At 49.2% G+C, this 26,039-nt stretch overlaps 10 protein-coding genes across 10 annotated transcripts; 6 read left to right on the top strand and 4 right to left on the bottom strand.

The window, feature by feature from the left end:
* Positions 1-308: 308 nt before the first annotated feature.
* On the top strand, positions 309-2,333 carry GGS25DRAFT_522404 (uncharacterized protein; the record flags this gene model as incomplete). The annotated part of the gene is made up of 7 exons (XM_049264227.1): positions 309-1,204; positions 1,263-1,353; positions 1,443-1,532; positions 1,585-1,676; positions 1,736-2,068; positions 2,129-2,176; positions 2,243-2,333. The coding sequence occupies 7 exons, from the start codon at positions 309-311 to the stop codon at positions 2,331-2,333; spliced, it is 1,641 nt and encodes a 546-aa protein (XP_049115286.1).
* Positions 2,334-3,023: 690 nt separating this feature from the next.
* On the bottom strand, positions 3,024-4,485 carry GGS25DRAFT_522405 (RIO1-domain-containing protein; the record flags this gene model as incomplete). The annotated part of the gene is made up of 2 exons (XM_049264228.1): positions 3,024-4,274; positions 4,423-4,485. The coding sequence occupies 2 exons, from the start codon at positions 4,483-4,485 to the stop codon at positions 3,024-3,026; spliced, it is 1,314 nt and encodes a 437-aa protein (XP_049115287.1).
* Positions 4,486-4,912: 427 nt separating this feature from the next.
* GGS25DRAFT_493658 (26S proteasome regulatory complex, non-ATPase subcomplex, Rpn1 subunit) lies at positions 4,913-8,493 on the top strand. The gene is made up of 4 exons (XM_049261275.1): positions 4,913-5,459; positions 5,513-5,583; positions 5,657-8,146; positions 8,200-8,493. The coding sequence occupies exons 1-4, from the start codon at positions 5,321-5,323 to the stop codon at positions 8,224-8,226; spliced, it is 2,727 nt and encodes a 908-aa protein (XP_049115288.1). The 5' UTR covers positions 4,913-5,320; the 3' UTR covers positions 8,227-8,493.
* A 241-nt stretch (positions 8,494-8,734) lies between these two features.
* GGS25DRAFT_493660 (ATP-dependent RNA helicase DBP10) lies at positions 8,735-11,828 on the bottom strand. Its single transcript, XM_049261276.1, has 2 exons — positions 11,411-11,828; positions 8,735-11,342 (listed from the first exon to the last, which is right to left on the bottom strand). The coding sequence occupies exons 1-2, from the start codon at positions 11,670-11,672 to the stop codon at positions 8,842-8,844; spliced, it is 2,763 nt and encodes a 920-aa protein (XP_049115289.1). The 5' UTR covers positions 11,673-11,828; the 3' UTR covers positions 8,735-8,841.
* Positions 11,829-11,986: 158 nt separating this feature from the next.
* GGS25DRAFT_311134 (DnaJ domain-containing protein) lies at positions 11,987-13,126 on the top strand. The gene is made up of 3 exons (XM_049257723.1): positions 11,987-12,294; positions 12,353-12,396; positions 12,476-13,126. The coding sequence occupies exons 1-3, from the start codon at positions 12,211-12,213 to the stop codon at positions 13,005-13,007; spliced, it is 660 nt and encodes a 219-aa protein (XP_049115290.1). The 5' UTR covers positions 11,987-12,210; the 3' UTR covers positions 13,008-13,126.
* Positions 13,127-13,611: 485 nt separating this feature from the next.
* Positions 13,612-15,889, bottom strand: GGS25DRAFT_311185 (uncharacterized protein). The gene is made up of 2 exons (XM_049257724.1): positions 15,326-15,889; positions 13,612-15,267 (listed from the first exon to the last, which is right to left on the bottom strand). The coding sequence occupies exons 1-2, from the start codon at positions 15,719-15,721 to the stop codon at positions 13,678-13,680; spliced, it is 1,986 nt and encodes a 661-aa protein (XP_049115291.1). The 5' UTR covers positions 15,722-15,889; the 3' UTR covers positions 13,612-13,677.
* A 678-nt stretch (positions 15,890-16,567) lies between these two features.
* Positions 16,568-18,871, top strand: GGS25DRAFT_522410 (uncharacterized protein; the record flags this gene model as incomplete). Its single annotated transcript, XM_049264229.1, has 5 exons — positions 16,568-17,192; positions 17,263-17,331; positions 17,390-17,575; positions 17,631-18,005; positions 18,060-18,871. 5 exons carry the CDS (start codon positions 16,568-16,570, stop codon positions 18,869-18,871), a joined length of 2,067 nt encoding a protein of 688 aa, XP_049115292.1.
* Positions 18,872-18,982: 111 nt separating this feature from the next.
* On the bottom strand, positions 18,983-20,531 carry GGS25DRAFT_311293 (uncharacterized protein). Its single transcript, XM_049257725.1, has 5 exons — positions 20,449-20,531; positions 19,681-20,105; positions 19,410-19,589; positions 19,243-19,304; positions 18,983-19,178 (listed from the first exon to the last, which is right to left on the bottom strand). Exons 2-5 carry the CDS (start codon positions 19,886-19,888, stop codon positions 19,095-19,097), a joined length of 534 nt encoding a protein of 177 aa, XP_049115293.1. The 5' UTR covers positions 19,889-20,105; positions 20,449-20,531; the 3' UTR covers positions 18,983-19,094.
* Positions 20,532-20,720: 189 nt separating this feature from the next.
* GGS25DRAFT_311847 (multidrug and toxin extrusion protein) lies at positions 20,721-23,985 on the top strand. Its single transcript, XM_049257728.1, has 5 exons — positions 20,721-21,979; positions 22,064-22,603; positions 22,669-22,913; positions 22,978-23,306; positions 23,400-23,985. Exons 1-5 carry the CDS (start codon positions 21,265-21,267, stop codon positions 23,485-23,487), a joined length of 1,917 nt encoding a protein of 638 aa, XP_049115294.1. The 5' UTR covers positions 20,721-21,264; the 3' UTR covers positions 23,488-23,985.
* GGS25DRAFT_311686 (Isopentenyldiphosphate isomerase) lies at positions 23,880-25,396 on the top strand. Its single transcript, XM_049257727.1, has 4 exons — positions 23,880-24,073; positions 24,192-24,578; positions 24,642-24,980; positions 25,056-25,396. Exons 2-4 carry the CDS (start codon positions 24,389-24,391, stop codon positions 25,286-25,288), a joined length of 762 nt encoding a protein of 253 aa, XP_049115295.1. The 5' UTR covers positions 23,880-24,073; positions 24,192-24,388; the 3' UTR covers positions 25,289-25,396.
* The last annotated feature ends 643 nt before the right edge of the window (positions 25,397-26,039 follow it).

The raw sequence follows: 26,039 nt of genomic DNA on the forward strand, positions 1-26,039 counted from the left end.
GCATATCTACACGGAGCACCAGCTTGGACTTTACCTTACCCCCTTATATTCACCTCAAACATGCTTGGTCCTATTCCATATCATCATCGTCTTCCTCGTGCTTACTCTTCCCCTAAAGACTTTTATCCCCCCTTTCTCCTGTTAGAAATAACACTATCCCTTTCAGGTCTGAACACAACCACCAATGCTTTCAAGACATTATATATGCCTTATCATTTGTCCATTAACATTCTTGTCATCATTGCGGGACAGTTGCTAACAATTTGTATTTCCATAGAGACTTATCTGGTTATTTTTCACCGACCATTATGCCCACCGACAATTGCCAAACTACCACTGTCACGATGACTGCTACAGAGACCGCACGTACTGCCCAGGCTGCTTCGGGCACCAACACCACCCATGATGGTGCTCATGGCAATGGCCCGCAAAGCCAGGGAATGATTGACGCCAATATGAGCACTATTGTCAACGGATTTGGCAGTCTTGGAATCAATGGACTTCCTGCTATTCCAGGAATGGTCCCCATGGCCATGTCGGATGGCCGTATTGTTCACGTGGCCACCAACTACCCTGGCTCTGGTGTCCCAGGTTCTGGTATTCCGGCCTTTGGTTACGCCCCTGCCCCTGAGCAGTATTCTGCTGGTTATGGTCCTCCTTATCTCACCCATGGCGGTTACCAGAATGGTCCATTGTTCGCTCTTGGACCATACACGCCTGGTCGAGCCGGTATCACCCATGACCGTGCCGATGCCAGTCTACGAGACGTGCCCAGTCTTGACATTCGACGATCATCGTACTCTACCAACGAGTCTACACCGGCGACCCCGTTCCTCGGAAGCATGGCTTCCCGTGATCAAGGCGCTCGCGTCACCGTTTTCGATCGTTCGACGTACACCACTCCGTCTCCGCAGCAGGTTGCGACTACTGAGGGTCTCCAGGAGCCCAAGTCTGCGGTACTTGATTCTCTCCTTGAACGCTTCCCGCGAATCCCCGAAGCCGTTCCAGCGGTCTTTACGCCCCCGGAGAACATGCGTACCCTCGAGCAGAGTCTTGTTAGTCCTATTGCAGGAAATCGCAACGTATACATTCGTGGCCTGCATCCATACACGGATGACAACCTCTTGTTGAAGTATGCAGAGCGCTTTGGCAAGGTCGAAACCTCCAAGGCTATTATTGATTCTAGCACAAGCGCCTGCAAGGGGTAAGCCAGCCCCTCCCCAAACCCCTTTCTAACCTGTTTTAACTGGAGAGGATTCTAGCTTTGGTTTTGCCAAGTTCTTCGATGTCCGTGACTCGGAGATGTGTATCAGGGGCTTTCATCGCCGAGGCTATGAAGTTGGATTCGCCAGAGTAAGCTTTAATATTATTTCTTGGGCTATCGGAGTTGTGACAAGCATCACATTCAACACTTTTGAATCAATAGAACTAACCTGTCATAGGAATCGTTCAACTCCCGCCTGAGAGCTGAGGGAGATCCTGGCTCGACGAACCTGTATCTGTCGAACTTGCCCAAGAAATATGGTGAACAGGTAAGACACAACTTTATCTTGTAATTGTCTACACTACTTAACAGGGTCATAGGAAATCATTGCCATTTTCGAGGGTTACGTCATTTTGTCTAGCAAAGTCCTTCGAGACAATATGGGCAATAGTCGAGGTGTGGGTTTTGCTCGGTGAGTTTGAAATCTTGGGTAAGCATGCTTCTTTGATAGACTGCTAATACCGGTCCTAGCTTTGAGTCTCGCGAGATGTGCGAACTAGCAATTGCCCAGTACTCTGGTCGCCTTATTGGCGATGAGCGCCTACCGTTGCAGATCCGCTATGCGGACACACCAGCTCAGAAGGACCTGAAGCGTGTTACAGCTGAGCGCCGTCAGTTCCGTACGAATGAGTATAATGTTGGTGCTTATGGAACGAGCCTTGTTGGTGAGGACCCTACTAACTCACATACTTATCGACGTGATGGATCCGGTGGAAATGGTGGAAATGGTGGAAGCGGTGGAGCTTATTCTCGACGTAGTGGATCAGGAGAACAGGCCGCAAGCTTGAATGGATATTCCAATGAGTATGATTCTCGCTCTTGGGAATCTAACTCATGGACGATCAGCTAAATTATGGTCTTTAGCAGCCTTCGTCAGGGTGGTCAGGGAAATCGGGACTCTCTCGGTTCCGTGTATGAACCCAGAACCCACTGACGAGTGTCTCTGAGCTCCTAGACACTATGCTGATTTGGCCATAGAAGCGGTGACGGTGTCGAGATCCGCGTCGAGTCGCCCCTAGTTGCGCACGGCAGTACCCAATCATCCCCCACGAAGCAAGAGAAGGAGTAACTTCGATACCTTCCCTACCGGCGTCGACTTGATTCGAACCTCCGGAACGAGATTAAGGGTCGATCATGATGGTCGGATCATTGCCGTTATCTATACTGTTTTACCCTTTTTGTAGGGTACGAGTAGGCGACAACGATGGTATTTTCCATTGTCGTTACTTATCTTGTTTTATCTTGCCAGGGCACATATGTCTGTGCCTTGGTGGATATGTTAAAGCCATGCGGTTTGGCTGGCTCGCATGATGAGTTCTCGAGGTGTGGATGAGTTTTGATGGTTGAGGTTTTTCTTTTTTCGGTTGCTTTACTGCGCACTTTTTTACTGAGTTCTAGGGATGAGACGACATGTCACTACGTATCCTCATTACTGCTGATGGCGAATGATGAGAGGAATGAGGTATGCGTGTGTGTTTGTGTGTGCCTGGCAGAAATTGGAACTTCTTATTTTTACACGTCTTTTTAATTTCTATTAGTCTTCTTCTAATCACCAGAAAGTAGAGGTTTGGCAGTCTATTGAGTTAATAGAGCATTGATAGGCACACATACATGTACACAGATACACACAAAACTTGTGAACCAAAGTGTTTGTGATTGTATTGGGTGATTTCTATATCTCGGGTGTGCCTAGATGTGTTTCTTGGTGGGTAAAAGGGGTATCAATTCATTTGTAGTTGGCATTTCTCTATCTCGCTATTTATGTTTCATTGCCAATTGTGAGCCTCTCTATGTTTATCCGTGCTGTATCTGTTTCTTGCTTACCAACCTCTACTTGGCCAATGTCTGTGTCTTTATTTTCATTCTCATCCTCATCTTCATCATCATCTTCGTCTTCATCCTCGTCCTCGTCATCATCCTCATCGAAAGACGCCGCATCGTCATCGCTTTCCGAACCAGCACCACCACCACCTTCGGCCCTCTCCGCCTGCTGATCCCTTATGGCAGCCTCGAGATCCTTGAGCGCCTTCTTGGAAAACCCTGACGCTTCGACGGCGGCGTCGAGCCGCCTGGCGCCGTCTCGGCCGACGGTCTTCTTGGCGTCCTTGAAAAAGGGGCCCGGCTGGGTGCTGGTGAAGTGGAAGCGGCGCTCGAAGAAGCGCTTGACGCAGTTGACGTCGCGGTCGAAGTACATCTCGGCGTTCTGGTGGTCCATGGAGACCATCTGTGGGAAGTCGATGACTATGGGGGTTATGGTGACATTCTCGTCTTCCTCGTCTGAGGTTTTGGATACATCGGGTTCTTTACCCTTGGTGGAGGGCGTGGGCTTTTGCGGCCGCTCTTCTTGGATGAGGATGTTGAACTCGTTGAAGTCGCCGTGAATGAGGCCGTGGCGGGCGAGGCGCAGGATCAGGGATATGAGGTCGGCGTACAGGGCGGCGGGGTCGGGGACCTCGGACACTTGGCGCAGCGGGGAGCCGTCGACGTACTGCATGAGGACCGTGTGGCGGCTCTGGCCCAGGGGCTCGGGGACGGGGAAACCTTCGTCGCGCAGGGCGCGCATGAAGGCGTACTCCTTCTCGGCCGCGAGGCGAGACAGGTACATCCACCCCCCTCCGCCGCCGTGACCATGCTTCTGGCGCCGTAGGTAGTCGCGGTTGGAGCGCACGGAGCGGAAGGAGATGCGGCCGAGCCGGTGGATCTTCAGGATCCGCTGGGTCCCCTTGTCGTCGGCGACCACGAGGATGTCGCTTTCTTTCCCCACGCCCACGCGAGTGCCGACGCTGTATACCTGGCCCCGACCAGCGTAGGAGTGCAAGGCTAGGTAGTCGAGGCCGCCGTAGGTGAGGCGGTACCCGTCGTAGCGCGCTTCCTTGAGGCGCGCGATGAGGCCGGCCTTGGCGAGCGCGGAGATGGAGCGGTGCACGCGGTTGCTGCCGCCGCGAAGCTTGGAGAGGGATTCGATTAGGGGGGTCGGGATCACTTCGTGGTTTTTGCTGCCTTGTTCGCACTATTTTGTGGGGAGGGGTTAGCTTGGTTGGTTGGTTGGTTGGTTGATTGGATGATTTAAGAAGGAGGGGTTTTAATGTTGGGCTATTAATTTTATTTTGGAAAAGGGGAATAGGAGAATAGTGGAATATAAGGAGAAGACATCATACGGCTGCGAGGACTCGCCAGTCCTCTGCTGCGAGGTGGCGCATGGCCTTCGTGTCGAGTTTCATGGTGGGGGTTTGGAAGGGTGTGGCCCTTTTGGTTATCTACGTATATACGATCTAGGAGGCGGGGGGATTGGATAGTCGTGGAAGAAGGATAAGGAAGGTTATGTAGTAGTATGTTGAATTAGATAACTGAGAGGTACAATGCTAGTATACGAAAGTTGAAGCTTGTAGAAGCTTGAGATCTGATATTTACATATGATAACCCCACCAAACTTTAACTGTGTAGTTGAAAAATATGAGGGCAACTTTTTGTTATCTTATCTTATCTTATCTGTTCTATTACATGCATGTAGCTACACTACATGTCCCATTTGCTCATTGATTTACCGCGGGTCACGTGCTTTTGCGCGGCTGGCAGAACCGGAACAGCATCAATGGTTGGCTGCATGGGTACCTGGCCTAATCTATGAAGCACTGACCACTTTCAGTGGACTAAGCAATAGGCGGCAAAGCAGTCGCGTAATACGTACCTCTAGGCTCTAGGCTAGGTACAGTACTATTCCGCCTTGCCTTTGGAGCTACGACCCGACCTTTGCCTTGCACACTCCAAAGAAGCTTCATTTTCCACCTTCGTCTTATCCACAAATTCCATAAAGTCGCAATCCGCAATCCGCACCTTTCAATCAACACATATTCAAACACATTCTTCCCTCTCCCCACCGTCAATAAAAACAAGCTTGATCATATTAATATTCAAGCATTTCCATATCATATCGTACTTTGACGTTGTGTTTTTTTTAGAGACAGTTAAAGAGAAACAAAACGAGAGAGTCCACCCCAACCCACCCTTCCGTTATCCGCATAAACTGCCAGAGTCGCTGCCTCGACCTCCACCACCATGGCGCCGAACAGTGAACAGCCCAAGCCGGCTGATAAGGGAAAAGGCAAGGCTGTCGACAACCAGGCTGGCGAGAATAAGAAGGGCAAAGATGCTCCACCCCAAGCTAATGGCAAGAAGAATGACGACAAGATTGACTGTGTGTTTTCCGTCCCACCTATTGGAGATATGTTATGCTAACCAGTAGTGCAGCAGCTGAGGAGTTGAGTGAAGAGGATCAACAGCTCAAGAGCGAACTTGACATGTTTGTCGAACGTTTAACGGTATAGATGATAACTTTGATATTCATCCAACACTACTGGTTGTCGATTAGAAGTACTAAACGCTGTTTGACAGGAATCCGATGCATCCCTCTACAAGCCGGCCCTGGAGGCTATGAAAACCTCCATCAAGACCTCGACATCCTCGATGACGGCGGTACCGAAACCGTTGAAGTTTTTAAGACCACACTACATACCCATGACGAAACTCTACGAAGAATGGCCCGAGGGCGACGACAAGTCCTCGCTCGCCGACGTTTTGTCCGTCATAGGAATGACCTTCTCAGACGAGGATCGCCAGGACACTCTGAAATACCGCTTATTATCGCCGACACAGGACATCGGTTCCTGGGGTCACGAATACGTGCGTCACTTAGCCCTAGAGATTGGTGAGGTGTATGGAAAGCGTATCGCCGCCGAAGAGCCAGTCAAGGATCTAGTAGACCTAGCGCAGGTCCTTGTGCCACTGTTCCTTAAGAGCAACGCCGAAGCTGATGCTGTTGATCTCATGAGCGAACTCGAGATTATCGAATCGCTTCCTAACGTCGTCGATGAGAATACGTACCCCCGCGTCTGCCTATACCTCGTCAGCATGGTCAATCTCTTGACTTACCCAGAAAACGAGCAGTTTCTTCGAACTGCCCATACCATCTACAGGAACTACAAGGAACTCGCTCAAGCTATGGTGATTGCTATCCGGCTTAATGACCCGGAGCTCATTATCTCCGATTTCGACTCGACGGATGATCTCGCGTTGAAGAAACAGATGTGTCTCTTGATGGCCCGTCAAAAATACTGGTTTAATGCCACTCGCAACATGGACTCTAAGGAAGATCAGGCTGAGTTGGATGACATCGTCGCCAACATCAGACTATCCGACTACTTTAAGACACTAGGCAAGGAACTGAATATCCTCGAGCCCAAGACCACCGAAGACATATACAAGAGCCACCTGGAGAGCAGCCGAGTGGCCGGCATGACGAATCTGGACTCGGCGCGGCACAACCTAGCTGCCGCATTTGTCAATGGTTTTGTCAATGCTGGTTTTGGTAGTGACAGGATGATGCTTGTAGAACAAGACAAGGAAAGCTGGGTATGGAAGACGAAGGATGAGGGCATGATGTCAACTGTCGCCTCTCTCGGAACACTTTTGATGTGGGACGTGGAAAATGGATTGGATAAGATTGATAAATACACCTACGCCCCCGAGCCCCAAATTATCGCCGGGTCTATGCTCGCTATCGGCATCATGACCTCGGGCGTTCGTCTGGATAGTGAGCCTGCCCTAGCATTGCTTGGCGATGTGGAAAAGCTGGAGCATAAGGACTCCCTTGTCCGAATAGGGGCTGTTATGGGCCTTGGACTTTCTTACGCTGGCTCCCATAAGGAGGAGGTACTAGAGCTGCTATTGCCGATCGTCACTAATGCAGATAATGACATGCAAATGTCTGCTTTGGCAGCTCTATCCTGCGGGTTAATCCACGTTGGGTCCGCTAATCCCACGGCTACCGAGGACATTATGTCTGTCTTGTTAGACGAAGAGCGAGGAAATCAGTTTTCGGATAAGTGGATGCGCTTTCTGGCTCTTGGTCTCGGACTTCTCTACTTCGGCCGCCAGGAAGAGGTGGATGTCATCCTGGAGACTCTCAAGGCGGTACCCCACCCCATGGGACGGCCGACTGCGATTCTCGCAGAGGTCTGTGCCTGGGCTGGCACTGGCGCCGTGCTGAAGATCCAAGATCTGCTACATATCTGCAATGAGCACATCGACGCGGACTCGGAGGAGAAGAAGTGCGATGAGCTGCTACAAATGTACGCAGTCCTCGGAATTGCGCTAGTTGCCATGGGCGAAGATGTTGGCCAAGAAATGGTCCTACGACAATTTGGCCATCTCATGCACTATGGCGAGCCCAACATTCGGCGTGTCGTGCCGCTGGCTATGGGTCTAATCAGCCCTAGCAATCCACAAATGAGGGTCTACGATACGCTGTCCCGGTATAGTCACGATAACGACAACGATGTCGCGATAAATGCGATCTTTGCCATGGGTCTACTCGGCGCCGGCACGAACAACGCTAGGTTGGCCCAGCTTCTGCGACAACTGGCGAGCTACTATCACCGCGACCAAGAATCACTTTTCATGGTTCGTATCGCGCAGGGCCTCTTACACATGGGCAAGGGCACCATGTCCCTCAATCCCTTCCACACAGACCGACAGATCCTCTCTAGAGTCGCGACTGCTGGTCTGCTTGCCACCCTGGTAGCTATGGTTGACGCCAAACAATTCATCACCTCCAACTCTCATTACCTCCTATACTACCTCGTCACAGCTATGAATCCTCGTTTCCTGGTTACGTTAGACGAAGAACTTAAGCCGTTGACCGTCAACGTCCGTGTTGGTCAGGCCGTCGACGTGGTTGGACAGGCAGGTCGACCCAAGACGATTACGGGATGGCAAACACAGAGCACACCCGTACTGCTAGCGTACGGCGAAAGGGCAGAATTAGAAGACGAGGAGTATATCAGCCTTAGCAGCACACTAGAAGGTCTTGTTATTCTCCGCAAGGTAAGACCAAACAGCTCTTTCTCGTAAAGTTTTTATAGCTAACATGTTACTAGAATCCGGACTGGGACAACGGCAAGTAAATAGATAGATAGATAGGTGATGACAACCGACTTTATTGATGCTACTCTGGTAGACAATCAAGCTATTCCAGGATGTCAGGGAGGGGTTGTGAGGGTAAAACCGGCCACCCTATGTCCCTCTATGCTATGCAATGCAGTCGGTGTGATGGAGGAAGAAGAAAAATAAAGACAAAAGATGTACTATTAAAATACAAATAATGCAACCCCCCGAGCATCACCAGTTCTATGGGGGGTGGTTTTTTTAACTCCCTTTTTTTTTCTTCTCTACTTTTGACCTATTAGGAGGCGAATGAACCCTCGCTTGGTTATTTCGTCTATTAGATGATGATAACGAGTGTGAAAATATCATTACCTAGGTAGGTACTTGCTTAAATACCCTGGGTTAGGTAGGTAGGTAGGTAGGTAGGTACTCTAGATGTCTCCCCTTATTCGTAGGTAGACAGAACCTATTATCTACCTAACCTAGGTAGGTATGTATCTTAGGTTAACTTGGGTAAGTAAGCACATATGTATGTACAACTTGCATTAAGTACTAAGTTAGGTAGGTATGTATAGACACATGTAGCACGTTTCTACCTTTCTATTTAAACCAAGCATCCCATCCCATGCTTTCTTCTACTTCCTCGCAGGCCTCGCATTCTTCGCCCTCTTCTGCTCCTTAACAACCCTCGCCTTGCGTATGTCCTCAGCACTCTTAATCTCCTTCCTGCTGCCAGCGCCGTCCTTGAAGCGGCCGACGCGCTTCTCGCGGGCGTCGGCGACGCGCTGCTTGCGCACGTGGTAGTCGTCGCGGAACTTGTCAGCCTCCTTGGGCGCCTTCTCTTGCTTGTGTCTGTACCGGACGCCTTCTCCGGGTGCACCTGCCCCGCCGTTGAAACCTCTCTTTTCGAATTCGCCGACGCGGGGGAGCTTGCCTAGACGTTGGGCGCGGCGCCACTTGTCGAAGCGGCCGCTCTGGAAGGAGGCGGCTATCTTGACGCCGCTTTCGCCGCGGATCATGCGCTTGCCTGCGCTGCCTAGGGTGGTGCTGCGGGAGCCGTCCTCGTCGTTGTCGCGGGAGACGTACTTGCCGGATTTCTTGTCCCAGCGCATGCGTGAGCGGGCTGGGGCGCCGAAGTTCTTGGCGCCTTCGTCGTTGGTCAGGTCCATGGTTACGTCGCGCGCGGCCTCGACGAAGTTGCCGCCGCCGTTATGGAGGGCGTTGGACCCCGAGTGCACGCCATATCCGCGCTCTTCGGCTGCGTTAATGGTGCGTGGGGTGTATGACATAAAGACATCGGAGTCTTGGAAGGAGCCCGCGTTTTTAGATTTTGTTGAAGTGGCATTGTGGTTGGATATGGTGACTTCGAGATCACTATTGTCATCTTCTTCTTCTGCACTGTCGGATGCGACATTTTGGTCCGGCTCATCAACCATCTCCTCATCTTCATCCTCGAATCCAACCACGTCATCTACCCCGACATCTTCGTCAGACTCTTCCTCTTCTTCTTTGTTCTCCTTAGCCGACCTACGGGGCCCGAAGCGTTCACGAACCGCTTTCATGAGTTCGGCTGCATCGTTCCGGCCTGCTTTGGCGGTTCTGCCGATTTCGAAGATCGTTTCCTGGGGCTTGAAACCGCTAATCTTGGCCAACATCTCCGCTCGCGCGTCCTCGGCCTCCCCCAGCTGATTGCCAAAAACCGGGTGCAGTTGCATCCAGCCCTTTGACGCGACAATTTCTCTCGCCCGCCGCGCACTTTGGCTGGAAGCCGAGTTACGCGTTCGTAGATATAGCTTTTCCGCTTTGCCAGCTACTTTGCGTAGTGCGTTGATATCCTCGCTCTCACCCAAGACCTTAGTCAGCCATTCCACGTTACTTTCCACTTTGCTCCGTACCGGAGCACCGACGGAAATATCTTGAGTGAAGTTTGTAGCATCTTTACCTTCCTTCCCTAGAACGAGCTTCTTGCCTAAAAACAGTTGTAGGTCCAGCAAGTACGGTGCATCTGTATCTCTCACCAAACTATAACTCCAACCCCGCTGTCCTGCTCGAGCCGTTCGACCAACTCGGTGGACAAAAATCTTAGGTTGCGGGGGGAAGTCGTAGTTGATAACGTTGGCAAGAATAGGAATATCGATACCTCGAGCAGCAACGTCTGTAACCACTAGGATATTGGTACGTCCGTGCCTGAAGCTTTCGACTTGTTCCTTTCGAGCTGTTTGATCCAAGGATCCATAGACATAAGATACAGCGAAGCCTGATTCACGGAGAAGAGTTTGTAAATATTCAACGTGATGCTTTGTGGCTGTGAATATAATGGTGGAGTGTTCGGTTGGCTTCTCCCTTCCTCGAGGGGCGTCTGGCCCTCGCTTTCTCTTCTTGGATGGCTTGTCTGAGTCTGGTTCGACGCCTGCTGGCAATCCCATGGGCATTTGTATGATGTCGTGTAGGATATGGAGAAGCGCGCCTTCTTTTTCGGCACCCTTGACACTGAAGAAAGCTGATTGAAGGTCGGGGGAAATTTTTGTCTCAGCATCTAATCGGACGAGACTTGGCTCCTGTAAGCCGGCGCGCGCAAATTCTACCAACGAAGCTGGCAAAGTAGCCGAAAAGAGCAAAGTCTGCCTTGATAAGGGTAAGGCGTGTAAGATCTCGGTTAATTGAGCTGCAAACCCCATCTCAAAAAGCCTGTCTGCTTCGTCAAAGACAGCATACTGGATTGAGGATAAGTCGAGAGACATTTCGACTTTCAGATGTAGGAATCGTCCAGGGGTGGCAATGACTATATCAGGATTCGAAGTCATGGAGTTGAACTGGTCCTCTAGACTATCACCACCAACAAGGAGAACGCACTTCAGATCTGTACCACGGCCGAACTCCTTTACGACTTTCAAGGTTTGGATAGCAAGTTCGCGAGAAGGGGAGAGGATGAGTGCCCTTGCACCAACAGTAGCGCTATGAGCTCTCAAACGCTCTATCATGGGTATGACGAATGCAGCAGTCTTTCCAGAACCTGTTCTTGCCATGCCCACAACATCCCTTCTCTCCATAACCAAGGGTATAGCTTTGCGTTGAATGGGAGTCGGAACAGCAAACCCCTTTCTCGTGATGGCTCTTAGTAAATTTGCGTTAAGTCCTATAATGAATCCCGTTCGTTAGAAACACAGAAAACCACTATAATGTTGGTGGATAGTGTATACGAACCCATAGCTTGAAAGCCACCACCTTTCTTGACAGACTTTCCCTTCAAGTTGCCAGTTTTTCGAAACGAAGCCGCCTGCTTAAGGGCAATGAAAGCTTCGTCGCCATCATCGTCTCCGTCGTCCAGGAAGTCAAACCCGAGGTCATCATCTTGCTTATCATTATTTTTACTCTTCTTGGTCGATACTCTGCCGCTCGTGAATAAGGAAGCTGAAATATCAACCTCGTTTTCCGATGGCGTTGGTGACGCTGCACGTGCCGGCATGTTGCCGATTGGTTTCAAATAGCAGTATTAAATCCTACATGAAATAGCAACCAACTCCAGTATATTTCACGGGAATTTTCAAGAAAATAGTTGTAGTAAGTACAGAAGGCGTGAAATGATATATAGTTGGTATCGTCGTGGGGCAAGTCACTTAAGTCACTAAACTTTTTTTTTTTTCCTTTTCGCAAAGTTGCTGGACCCTTGTTAATTGATAAGCGTTATCGAGACGCTAAGTATGCACTAGCCCCGCCATGGCCATGTACTATAACTACCTAGTAGTAAAGTTATTAACTAGTATACATAACTACATAACTAGTAGGTAATGTTAGTGAAGTGTACTGTATGGAGACCCTATCGCAACTTCCTATCTCCTCGTCTCCGGCCCCGAGCCTCTTATACATCGCATCATCGGTACTTCTCAATTCTCAATTCTCAATTATTAACCTTTCAATTCCCAATTTCCACCACATCCCCAATTTAGCCGTTTTAGATTTCCTAACATTAGTCTTTTGTTATATCCTTCAGCAGCGTCATCTATATGGCTTCTAAAGAAAAGGAAGCGCACGTTGAGGATAAGGATGCTATTGATGTGCTGGAGGCGGAAGCCAAGGAATTCGACAAGGCAAGCTGAACTCCCGGCCCCCAATATGCCATATGCTCATACTAACAGTTCAATCTAGGATGCCGAGATTGATCGCATCTTGAAGGCATTCCGCCTGGATGCGTACGTGCTGCCCTGTCCATTCAACTAGCCACCTACCTACCTAGACTCAACTAATCATTAAATATATCAATACATATAGCTACGCCGTTCTGGGCCTAAATCCTGGTGTCCCTGAATCCGATATCAAGATGACCTACCGCAAGAAGTCCCTACTCATCCATCCAGACAAGACCAAAAATCCACTGGCCCCCGAAGCCTTCGACCGCCTCAAAAAGGCCCAGACGGAGCTCATGGACGAGAAGCACCGAGAGCGACTAGATGAAGCCATCGCCGACGCGCGCATGCTGCTTATCCGGGAGAACAAGTGGACGGTCGATAGCCCCGAGCTCAAGACAGACGATTTCGCCAAGAAGTGGCGCGAGAAGACCCGCGAGGTACTCGTCGACAACGAAATGCGTCGCAAGCGCCAGGTTAAGGCCCAGATGCAAGAGGAAGGCCGCGAGCAGCGTAAAGTCGAGCAGGACCTCGAAGAACGCAAGCGCAAGCGCCAGCACGAGCAGGACTGGGAGAGCACACGCGACCAACGCATCGACAGTTGGCGTCAATTTCAAAAGGGAAAGTCCGGTGGCAGCGACGGGAAGAAGAAGAAGAAGCTCAAGCCAATTGGCTGAACCAAGAAATGGAGGAGAAGGAAACAGCACGAAGTCTAGATTGGCTACCTAGGCTTGGCTTGGCGGCTTAGAGGAAACACAGAACGAGCAAAGGCTTTTCTTTTACTACGTGGAACTACCTACTACCTGCTTACTACGCGCTCAACGGCCCCGGTCGAGGGAGGCAAGTGACGAGCGACTAGGTTTTGGTCTTATTACGTGAGTTTTATTGTTAATAGACCGGACATCATTTTATGAACCTAACTCCCTTAGTGACCTTTGAGAGACCGAGTTGGACCTTTCCGTGAGGTTATGGTCTCCTTCCTACTCACGTACTACATTACCACTGGAGGTGTCTCCACACCGGATGAAAACATACATTATCAAGGTGAGTCTGCAACACTTCCGAGCACTCTCAGCTCATGATGACTGCACAGGGCAGCGCCCGGCGTATATTAAGAGGACAAGGAAAGTTATGATTATATGGACCTTATCAACCACGACACTCCGGAGGGTCAAGAATCATCGACTTCCTTCAGCCTTACGCCTCTTGCTGTGAGCCGATTCGGCAATTAGGCGTTTCACGAAATACCATTCTGATATCGTAGACTATTGACCGTGGAATTCGGGCCGCGCTACCGGCCCTTGATCGTAGCATTTCTATCACACTATCCTTATTTATCAGCCTAGCTTAGGGCCGATGTTTTTGCTTGTACTGTATGAATCTCGAGAGATTCCAGCTCGCCTCCTCAGCACGCGCCCGCAGCTCGGTGGACTTTCTCTTATCAATTGTTTTTACCACGGTCTTCACTCTAGGGGCGGCCTCTTCCAGGTGCTGTAGAAAGTTCTCCTTCCAGAAGACCTCCTGGTCCCATTCCTTATCCTCATCCCCATATATATCGAACAACTGGTTCAAAGCTTCCACGGCATCCGCAGCTGGGGTCTCGGGTAGTGATTTGACCACTGTGAGAAGGAATATGCCTATCTCTCGGTTTAGGGGGGTCGATGCTGCGAGCGCGAGTTGACCGAGCACGCCAACACATTTGACGCCGAGGCTTTGGAAAGGATCGTCCTGGTCAAGCGTGAGGTTCTTGGATGCATGGTAGAGCGCGATGAACTTCTTGTGCTCATCTCCACTGAGGAAGTTCTGTCCATGCAAAGTCCTCGCAATGGCCCATGCTAGACTCGTCACGATAGCCGCGAGATCTACGTCGGAAGTATCACTGGCGAGAACGGGAGCGATGGCCTGTTGCCAGATGGCCTGTGCCACCGGTGTCCATGCCGACAATATTGCGGTATTTGATACGTCAGTCAAGTCCATACAGCTAACCGTCCATGAGATGTTGTTCAGGGTCGTGAAGGCGTGGTCAAGGATCAAGCCTGCTGGTTCGCCAATGCCTCCGCAACTTTGCGATACCTTCACGACTTGTGGAATCGCCTTCTGCATGAGCTCTTTCAAGGTAGGCAAGTCATCAATACCTTCCGGTTCGTCGTCGTTATCGTCCATTCCGGTGACTATATCCATGTCCGCTTCCATTTCATCCTCGTCCATCTCTTCATCTTCATCGTCTCCAGCCACATCTTTATCGGAAAGTTTCTCATCAACATCAGCGTCCATGGCAACATCTGCGTCCTCGACTATCCTCTTTTTTTCTACATTCCACTTACTTCGGTGGTTCTTATGCAATGATTCTTGCAGGGAGGTGCCGATGGATGCCAATATCTCCAGAGCCAATTGCATAACATCCACCGGGCTTGCTGTGTCCTCGCCATTCGACATTATCTTCTTCAATTGGGTTCGTCCGATGATCTGAGAAAGTGTAGGAACGAGGATGGCGTCGCTAGCGCCATCCCTGCCAGGGTTTTGATCGCTCCATTGCGCCACGGAGAACACGTTGTGTAATACACCACAAGCCAGCACGGCCCTATATCCATCACTACTCTTCAAATCGATGAGCCGGTTGTAGCATTTGATGGGCTGGTCAGCGGGCTCGTCGGCAAGAATGGCGTCTACAAACTTCTGGTTATCCTCAGACAGTGTCATCATACACCACAACGCACTGTTGAGAACCGGGAGAGTGGTATAGCCATGGGTAACCAGTGTGAAGAGAAATTGAACGATTTGTTCACTACGCACAATAGCATCGAGTGCTTCGTCATGAGCCTCGGCTACAGCTGCAAGTATAGCAGCGAGTGACTCAGCAATGCTCCAGATGAATATTTGCTCAAGTTTGGGAAGTTTGCTGAAAAGAGGATTTGAAGACCTCAGAGCTTTGGTAATCTATGCAATGGTTAGCAAATGCTACGCGTGGAAACATGATTCTACTGAGTTCTCTCACATTTGCGCAGGCATGCTCAAGAGCAGTCAGAACGTCTATTCGAAATAGGTGAACGCTAAAGTCGGCCTCTTCCTTGGCTGCGAGGATACGAAGAATGCTCCATCCAGCAGCTCTGCTCTCTAGACTTGTATCGGTAAGGGTCTCATTGAGGATTATGTGAACGATCCTCTCTCGTAAGAGTAGTTTCCTACACTTGTTGTCTTGTATGATGTTGGCGATAGCTCCGGCAGCGGCAGTCCGTGATTTAGGGTCGACGCTTTGAAGATCCTTCAGCACGGGTAGGATACTCTTTTCCCGGATGGCGGCCAACTCAGGGTCCGAGGGCGGTTTCACGGGCTTTGAAATCGGGTCGGAACGTTGGCCACCCTTGGCTCTGTTCCGACGAGACTTGGCCATGGCTGAATAGGTAGGTAATATATGCGACTGGACAATCTTCAATGTTGTCTACTAGGTACCTAGTACTACCTGGTTGATACTATGTAAGTAAAGATTGAAGGTTTGTCACAGTTTAAATCCTTAAAAATAGATGATATATCTAAAACTTCAAATGTCGATGTCCCCCACCATTGAAATTTTACGGTTCGTGTAGGTACAGTACATAATAGTATGTACCTAGTTACGCTAATGCATATAACCGATAACTACTTCAATGTTGCTTTATCATGGGGCTGATTTGCCAAGCTCTGTTCCGAATTTGGCCCTAATACCTGATATCAATCGCGATAGCCTATAGTTAGGTTAGTACTTCCTATACCACGTTTTGCTGTAGTTATACTTTTTAATGCATAATACGCCTGTAACGGCCAATGCCAGGATATATCGTATCTAACCTTAAGCTAGGGCCGCGGCAGCTAGTGTAGGTATCTACAGGATCGTCACTCCCAGGAGCTTCATCGTCCCTTCAACCCCAAACTTCCGCCACCAGCAACACTTCCGCTCAACTCAACTGGATTGATGTTAACCTTATCAAACCTGCCATCTGATCTTTATACCATTAACGTTACGAATCTGTCTTCCTTCTAATAACTCTAACAAAGCTCTTGCCCAACCAAACCCCAAGAACTAGTTACAGCTTTGAGATGCAGTTCGCAGCGACTTTATCCACTACTAGGACCGTGCTGTGATAATCCGCCCACTTGCTTGTTTGCTCGTTTACTCGCCCGCTCGCTCACCTACTGCTTTGCCTACCTAGTTCAATATTAGGCTCGCGCTGGAGCTGGTGGTATGTCTATATGGGGAAAGATGCGAGGGCTATTTCTGAGCGACGAGGAGCTGGGCAAGAAAGATGACGACCATAACAAGGCTTCTAAGAATGGCGCCGGCGGTGGTGGAGGTGGCAGCGGTATCCTGCATCCAAACTGGCACCCCACCAGAATTCATCCGCGACGATCCCTCAAGCGTATAGCTATTGTGTTGTTCGTCGCGACGCTCGTCATAGTCTTCTTTAAGAATATCCCCGTCCTCGGTCCTAATGTGCGCATGCGCCGCCCTCACTATACATATACAGATCTCGAAAGTTCCAATGCTCCTAGGCGCCCCGCCTACGGGCGACCGCAGTTATCTCCCTCCAAACCAAACTCTCGGCCGCCGACCGAGCGCATATTTAATGGACCCGTTAGATTCCTTGATCTAGCCCCGACGCTGCATGCCATCACTGGCACAAGAGGAAGCATGTTGAACAATAGGAATATTCTTTTCGCAGCATCTAGTCTCAAGAGCGCGGCCATGCTATTACCGATCGCCTGCCAGATGGGAAGCGAGTTGAAGAGCTACGTGCACTTTGCGCTAATGAGTCGGAGTGACATTGATATGCGGGAGCTGCGCAAGGTTAACGGCATAGACGATTCATGCCAGCTTATATTCCATGGTGCGATGCGTTCCTCGGATCTATAGAGTGAGATGCGTACAAGATGATGCTAACCCTATCAACTTATAAGATGCGCGGCCTGACTATGCTCAGGTATCAACCGACGATCGGATGGAAAATGCTGTGTTTCGTGCATTTCGTGCGTGTCTTGTCTTTGCCCCCTTATCATAAGTTCCAATGCTCATGTTCTCGTTTAGACCATATTTTCAACTACATGCATCCTCAGGCTATTTTGATAGATGGTTCAATAGATGAGGAAACATTCTTCATACGAGGCGCACAGCAGCACGCAAATGTGAAGAAAACTACCTTGATTGAGCTACCGCGCAAAGCTGCCAAACGGCTTGCGTGGCTGGCGAAATTGGACAGTCAAGCCTTGCACAGTAAGACAGCTCGTCTCTCAGCTAACATTAGACATTACTGACTAAATCTTCCAAGTGTGGAATAAAAACCACATTGACATACTAATTCGGGCCGTTCCGGGGTCTTCGGGAAGCTTGATCAGACTTCTCAGATCCCTCAGTGCCGCAGATTATACCTCGAGCGCAGTTCCTCATCTGACCATCGAACTGCCGCATGATATAGATCCTCCAACTAAACGCTTTCTTGAAACATTCATGTGGCCACCGGCCCATACAAATAATCCTGCCAATACGCGACTTCTTTCCCTAAGGCATCGTATTCCTCGTCAGAAAGTGGGCGAAGAGGAGAGCTCTATCCAATTCCTTGAGTCGTTCTGGCCAGCCGAGCCGCAGCACTCTCACGTATTGGTTCTTTCTCCACAAGTCGAGCTATCATCTGACTTCTTCCACTGTATGTATATATACCTCTCCCATACCCACGAGCGCTTTTAACCAACTCGCACAGACCTTATATACTCGCTTCTGGAATATAAATATTCTGCTGTCGCTACCCATCAACGCTGGGGTCGTCATCTTTTTGGCATCAGTCTCGAGCAGCCCCTCAAGAAGCTAGACGGAAAACAGGAGTTATCTGCGCCTTCGTTGCTGAAGAGCTCCGGTGCTGGTGAGGCGTCAGATGAAGAGATTTCGACTTCGTTCCTTTGGCAAGCCCCTTCCAGCAGTGCCGTACTTTTCCTGGGCGAGAAATGGATGGAACTCCACGACTTCGTCTCCAGATCTCTGGAAGCTAAGCGAGAGTTTGACGAGGTTCCAACACTGTTGTCTGAGAAGATTGTGAGCACGCAACATCCATCTTGGCTTGAACACGCCTTGAGATTAGCCCGAGTGCGAGGTTACTGGATGTTGTACCCTGGCAGTGACACGGCTCAGAATTTGGCAACGGTCCATAGCGAGCTAAGTCATATACCAGAGGAGTATGCCAACCAAGAAGGCTCTAAGGTGACATTGGCGGAAGATGCGAGCGAGGAAGAAATCGAGAACGTGAGACAGAAAATCCGGGCCGGGTCAGAGATTACCCTCGCTCCAGTATCGTTGCTGGATAGTCTCCCTCACGAGGGAAATCTCCGCCCCTTTGGAGACCTTCCTATACTGACATGGGATGGGCAGTCGGCGGATTTTGAAGAGCTAAACTCGTTGGCTGCCACGTACGCAACAGAGTTTAGGGAGAAGGTTGGCCGATGTACTGTCGACTCTGCCGAGGTGTCGAAAAAGCAGGAGGGTCCGACGACGGAGGATCTGTTCTGCACCACAGACTGAAAACAATCGTAATGAATATAAGGAAACCTAAGTGCGTATTCGTTCGGGGAATTGCCAATATATATGGGAATAGGGGTTCTGGCGCAATCGCACATGAAATAAATTGTACATAGCGTATGGGTTGAGTGTTAGGAACACCACCCCCAGTGGACATATATACACACATATAGATATAGCTTTCACGGCAGCTCCATGGACAGACTGCTGCGGTTGATGAGCGTGTTCATTGATGGCCTGCTTCTACTTTCGCGATTACCAGTAGGATTATACAAGTGCCCACGATTGACAGGGCGATAAGTGACATGATCTTTTTGACTCTTTGTTAATAACGGGGACCCAAGAAATTTAGAAGGCAATATGGAGAGACCTACCGTTTGTGTCCTCCACCCGGTTTGGACTATGGCTACTTTCTTACTATACTTATCTAGGGTTTCTACTCGTGGTTAGGTTTGTATAGGTAAGCATGGCGAATTAGATATATATATATAATAAACTGAACAAAGCACAAGACGGAAAAAGAAGATAGGTAGGTACGAACTAATGTAGTTGCCGAAGCCGAGGACTAGGCAGGACAGCGACAGCAGCCAGAAGATTATCCCCAAGGGTCGGGCCATTCGCAGCTCGAGCGGCGACGGCTGCGACTTCAGGTGGAAGGAGAGCACGATGGCTATGGCGACGATGGCCATGTAGACGGATAGGCGTAGGTAGGATAGGAAGGCTTTAGAGGGGGGAGAGGGTTCGTGGTGGGTTAGTTATAGGAATATGGGTTGGTGAGTTAGGTAGTTGTTTGGCTTTTTTTTTTGACATACTGCGTTCATTGGCGCAATGGTCCCGGGTGTCGCTGCTCTCGTTCTCGACGAGGAGCGGCCCGAGGAGCGGCAGGGTCCAAAAGACGTTGGCGGAGCTGCACGTGTAGTCGGCGACTTCGATCGGTCGGGTCAGGTCCGAGAAGGCGGGCGTGCCGCAGTACGAACACGACGCCGCGTGACTCTCGAGGTCGGGGTCGGGTGGGGCCATCTTAGTATCTATCTATGTATCTATCTATTTTGGTGGTTATAGATGGTTGGCTGGCTGGCTGACTGGCTGGCTGGCTGACTGGCTGGCTGGCTGACTGGCTGGCTGGCTGACTGGCTGGCTGGCTGACTGGCTGGCTGGCTGGCTAGGATGGACGGAGAAGATGGAAAATCATTAGAGGAGAATAGTTTGGTGCTTGTTCTTTTTCTTCCTTTCTTTTCTTTTTTTTTTTCAATAAATTAGCTAGTGATTTACTAATGAGATCTGAGGAAGTTACGGACGGGATAAGGAAAGAATGTAAAGTTTGTAAACTTTGTAAAGTTACATAAAAGTATTCATGGATTGTTATGCTCTTATCCGAGACATTAATTTCAACGGTCGTGTCCCGTGACTCCCGTCAGTATCATAAGTGGAACAGAGGCTTAAAACCGGGGAAGCTGCTGGGATGTGCACGGTCCATGTGGGGAAGTTTGAAGGTTGTCCATTGAATTCCAGTCGGTCTACCACCTCGTTCGCTCGTTCATTTCAATTCCTTACATAAATTTAGGGAACACAGAACTAACCTAACTACTGCACTATGTAGGTATGTATGTATGTATGTATGTATGTATGTATGTTCCGCAGCGCAGAGCCAGATCAGACATTGGCTCTGCTAAAACATTGGATCAACTATCGTGATTACTTCCATTGTACACAATATGGTACATACTACACATTATCTATACTATACCCACCTAGGTATCTATATGCGTACACATTAATATTAGTATCATATTACAGTGTCTCGCTCGATAAGTATCGTACGACCAATCACGAACTAAATGTATTGTACATACATAGCTAGACCGAGACACGATAACAGACTCCCTAGTAATAACAGTACACAGTAGCGGATCCTACTAGTCTAGTCAGCACCTAAGATAGCCGGTATGTATCTAAACGCCTTCCCTGCCCTCATCTTGCAGTAGGCTCCGGTGGCGGCCAGCCTAGATAAGCGGGGGGCATCCAGCCAGCCAGCCCTCGGGAACTGCAAGTCTCGATCCGCCCTTGTACGAAAACGGGTGGCTTAGGAGTCCCGTCAGCATGCGTTAAGAAACACTATGCCCACCACAAGGTAAACTTATCTATTAGCCAATGGCTTTCCTGTTGATGGCTGGCCCAGGTATTCTCATCATCTTTTGATTCTGTACTGGCCGATCGTGCTGTTGTGAATCTGACGAGATATAGTGCTAAAGACGTCATCTAACTTACCACTCTAATCATCTGTATCATTATACTTATTTTATTGCTCTTGTTCTTTATTATATTGATCTGTGGCCAGGGTAGAGGGTTTCATAAGTGCCTATCCAACGCCGTTGCCTGGAGGGAGGAAAGACAAGATGCCAAACCCGAAGCCAATTCCACCCAGGAAAAGGGTGTTGGATATAGCTTCGTCATCATTCAGATCTCATTCACCGATAGCTCAGGAGATAGTAGCTCGTGATGTCGCGGAGTGCTCCGAGGATGATGTCGAGAACGCGTTCCGTGATGACGAAGATGAGATCGGGTCTGAGTCTGAATCAGAGAGCGGGCCTGTGTTGTACAAGCAACCCGTTGGTGTCGCCTTTGGATACAGGCGACCAAGTCTACTAAACGACCCAGTGAACGAGCCCGTCTTGACAAGGGTCGAGAAGAAACAGTCTCGTAATGCTGAACGCAGTCTTTTAAGGGACAATCATATTCTACCGCCAAAACATATCCCGGAGAAGCAACCTGGGATGTTCTCCAAGTTGTACAAGTCCTTATTCAGCACCAAGGTCCGCAGAGCACCCGACGACGAGGAAGTTCCCAGGATAGCGGTCCAGCCCTCGGAGTCCTCGCCTTTGCTGGCCAGTACGACGGACCCATCCAGTCCACACCATGAGCACCTGGATGAGCAGTGGGACGCTGCTGTAGCCTCGGGAAAGATCGAGACTACTTGGCAGAGAGAAGCCAAGACAATCGCAATCCATTCGCGATCGCTGATTTTGACTTTCCTGTTACAATATAGCATCAACATTACTAGTATCTTTGCCGTTGGGAGAATCGGAAAAGTAGAGCTGGGCGCCGTAAGCTGTAAGTCACGAAGTCCACATATGTTACTCGTCCTCTATACCTACCTAGGTACCTAGACACCTTTGCTAACTACGTACGATGCAGTGTCGACCATGACGGCAAATATTCTATGTTATGCTCCGATGCAGGGCCTAGCAACCAGCCTGGACACACTTTGTGCCCAAGCCTATGGTTCAGGTCATAAGCATCTAGTGGGCCTGCAACTCCAACGAATGACATATTTCTTGTGGACACTTGTAATCCCTGTCGCCGTGCTTTTCTTCTTTGCCGAGGACATACTGCGTCACATCGTTCCGGATCCGCAGTCGGCCGAGCTTGCGGGTCTGTACCTCAAGGTTGTAACCGCCGGCGTCCCCGGGTTTGCCGCGTTTGAGGGAGGCAAACGTTTTGTTCAGTCACAGGGCCTATTCGTTGCGACTACCTACGTGTTACTGATTGCTGCACCCGTGAATATCTTCATCAACTGGCTGCTAGTCTGGCATTTTGGATGGGGCTTCATTGGCGCCCCTATTGCTGTGGCAATAACCCAAACATTGATGCCACTACTGCTACTTTCATATGTCGTATTTGTTGACGGAATGCAATGCTGGGGCGGCTTCACCCGCCGGGCCCTGACGAACTGGGGTAAGCTTAGTCCAACTACCAACTTTTGTATTATTGGGCGAGCTACCTACTAACACGTAATTAAGGCCCTATGGTTCGGCTTGCGTTACCGGGAATGGTCATGGTTATGGCTGAGTGGTTTGCTTTTGAGATTTTGACTCTAGTATCGAGCCAATTCGGGACGTCTTACCTAGCGGCACAAAGTATCCTGGTTACTTTGACGTCGACCATGTTTATGATACCTTTCCCCGTCTCTATTGTTAGCTCTACTCGCATCGCAAATTTAATAGGGGCTGGGTTAGTCGATGCTGCCAGGTTATCCGCCAAAGTTGTAAGTTTGAGTGTGACTTTGGATTTGCAGGACAAAACAAACGCGGTTGCTAACCTGCTTTTAGGCATTCTTGGCCGGGCTGATGATTGGTGTGTTCAACCTCATCTTGCTTTCAAGTCTCCGCTTCAAACTCCCCCTCCTGTTCACGGAGGACGAGGAAGTGATTGAGATAGTGGCGAGCGTGATGCCGCTCGTTGCAGTGATGGAGATATTTGATGCCATGGCGGCGGTGGCCCATGGTTTGCTTCGCGGCATCGGGAAGCAGTCGTTTGGGGGCTACGCAAACCTGTCGGTCTACTATCTCATTGCATTGCCGATTTCGTTCGCGACTGCCTTTGCGCTGGATTGGAAGCTTACTGGCTTGTGGCTGGGGACTACGGTTGGCTTGGCTCTGTAAGTTCACATCTTTACCCCTTCACAGAGAAATAGTTGGCTCGATAAGTCGGAAAGTTGAAAGGTTGCTAATGTGGTATGATACCTATCTAGTGTGGGAGCGGTCGAGTACTGGTACACGTATGTCTCGGATTGGGAACAGTCAGCTCGGGATGCCGAGAATCGGAACGCCGCCGGTTGATGTTGGTTGATATTATGCACGGATACCCAGGGAAGACAGGTTTACTACTATGTGCTCATGGGTTTGGGTTCATGTTGGATGATTGTGTTTGATCTCACAAGCGGCATGACATGGCCTCGTTGTAAGCGATTTTATCAGTACCTAAGTAAGTACCTGCATGACCTATCAGGATTTAGCCATTGCCAGTGGCTTCTCCGTAGTAGAGTCCGTACTACTAGTAGGTAGTAGCTACTAGGTAGTAGTATGCCACTATGTTGGTACACAAAGGATCACCTGGATTATAGCGCATACCGACGTAGCGTAGTATGTATAAATACTGTATGCATCCAAGAAGGGAAAATCCCGAGGTAGAACCCTAGGTACATGAACGAAAAGGGGACGATTGGATTATAGTTGAAGTTAGCATTCTACAACAGTAGCTTGAAGCACGGTCACGGGTATATCCAGATAAGGTATGATCCGATCTATTGAATTGAACTCAACATTGGAAGTTTGACATTTCAGCGTTGTATTTTCTGGGTTGCGGCGCGTGGCATTCATTATCTACATATGTAGTTATTAATTTTTATCTATTAATTACTACTAGGTATGTATCTTTACTATGTATTTTTACTAACCCACACCCCAACATCCCTAAAGGCCCACTACGAAATAGGGTTTAGTCCCTATGACTAGTAATGGATTTAATCAAGAATTTAATCAAGATAACCTTAAGCGCATTTCGCTCACCTTGCCCCTCCCTTCTTTTTTCAAGGGCTCCAAAGGAATAAAAAGAGGCAAAGAAAAAGAAAAAAAAGGAAGAAGCAAAAAGATATAAAGGGGAAAACTAATACGATACGATACACTACTATTGTCACATTCGATACCCAAAAAAGAAAAAACCTAAAGTAGTACCGTCATAATGTCTACCACTACGACTGTCACGCAAAGTGTTCCCACGGCCGAGACCCTTCTTCGCTTGTTCCCAGACATCGATACCAGTTCCGCCGAGTTGGAAGGTCATGATGCCGAACAGATTCGCCTTATGGACGAGGTGTGTATTGTGCTCGACAACGACGACAACCCAATTGGAACAGCAAGCAAGAAGCTTTGTATGTCGTAATTTAGTAGCCAACAGTACTCTGTAAACGGTTGACCTGACCTAACCTTTGTAGGCCACTTAATGACCAACATCGACAAGGGTTTGCTGCATCGCGCATTCTCCTGTTTCCTCTTCGATGATCAGAACCGATTACTCCTTCAGCAGCGTGCCACGGAGAAGATTACCTTTCCTGACATGTGGACAAACACGTGCTGCTCTCATCCCTTGGGAATCCCCGGCGAGACTGGCTCAAACCTGAAAGACTCAGTTGAGGGCGTCAAACGCGCAGCGCAGCGAAAACTTGACCACGAGTTAGGTATCAAAAAGGAGCAAGTGCCCTTCGAGGACTTTCACTTCTTGACAAGAATTCATTATAAGGCACCCAGTGATGGTAAATGGGGTGAACACGAAGGTAAGAAAGGAATAATGATGAAACAAAGATTTGTATGGGAAAAGAGCGGTGAAGTGTTAACACAATTGCTATTAGTTGACTATATCCTCTTCATCAAGGCCAATGTCGACCTAAATGCCAATCCTAACGAAGTAAAAGATACTAAATACGTCACCGCCGACGAGTTGAAGACCCTCTTCACCGACCCAACGCTAAAGTTCACGCCTTGGTTCAAGCTCATTTGCGAGTCGATGCTTTTCGAGTGGTGGGAGAACCTCGATTCGGGTCTTGAGAAGTACACCAACGAGGAGCAAATCAGGCGCATGTGAGGTCTGCCCAGGCTTACATGACGTATAATGGACGAGAGATGCGGGAATTTTGAATTTTCTTCTTTCTCTTTTGCTTTTCAATTCTGAAAAAGGTCACCCAAGAAGAGCTAGTCAGAACAGAACAGAACAGAGCAGAGGTATTGGTCAGAATCATAGCATGGACTTACATGTACTAACTGGGCGATACACCAGTGGCGGACTGCATATCCCATACATCCAATAGATATCCCCTTATGCAGCATAACACACACAACACAACACAGCATGTCTTTTATTCTTTACTTTTTTTCTATATTGGTTTTATTAAAAAAACAGGCGATCTGCTTTGTTTCAAGAATGCAAACCCCCGTTAATATCACATCCAATCAATACTCTGCTCCGCACCGCTCAATGTCACCAACCCCCCTTAACCCCGGCCGGACCGGGGCAGGGCAGATAAGTGTACATAACTAACCTAGCAGCGTTGGCATCCATGGATATGATTCACAGGATATCCAATGCCTTATCCGTTTGACAGCCCTGGATTTGGATTTGCGCCCAAAGTTATACGCACGGAATGACTACCTACATAGTACAGTACTGTATCTACTACTCCGGGAATAAAACACCGCATACACCGCATACACACCGCAAACCCCACGCCCGCCCGTCTTAGAGACCATTCTGCAGTGAAACGGAGTCATACGCAGATAATCTTCTTGTCAGACTCTCAGCGATGGCATTTAGGCGGGTTCGGCGGTAGAGTAGAAAA

This window comes from Hypoxylon fragiforme (genome assembly GCF_022984875.1).
Source record: "Hypoxylon fragiforme strain CBS 206.31 chromosome Unknown GGS25scaffold_6, whole genome shotgun sequence".
Lineage (NCBI taxonomy): Eukaryota > Fungi > Ascomycota > Sordariomycetes > Xylariales > Hypoxylaceae > Hypoxylon > Hypoxylon fragiforme.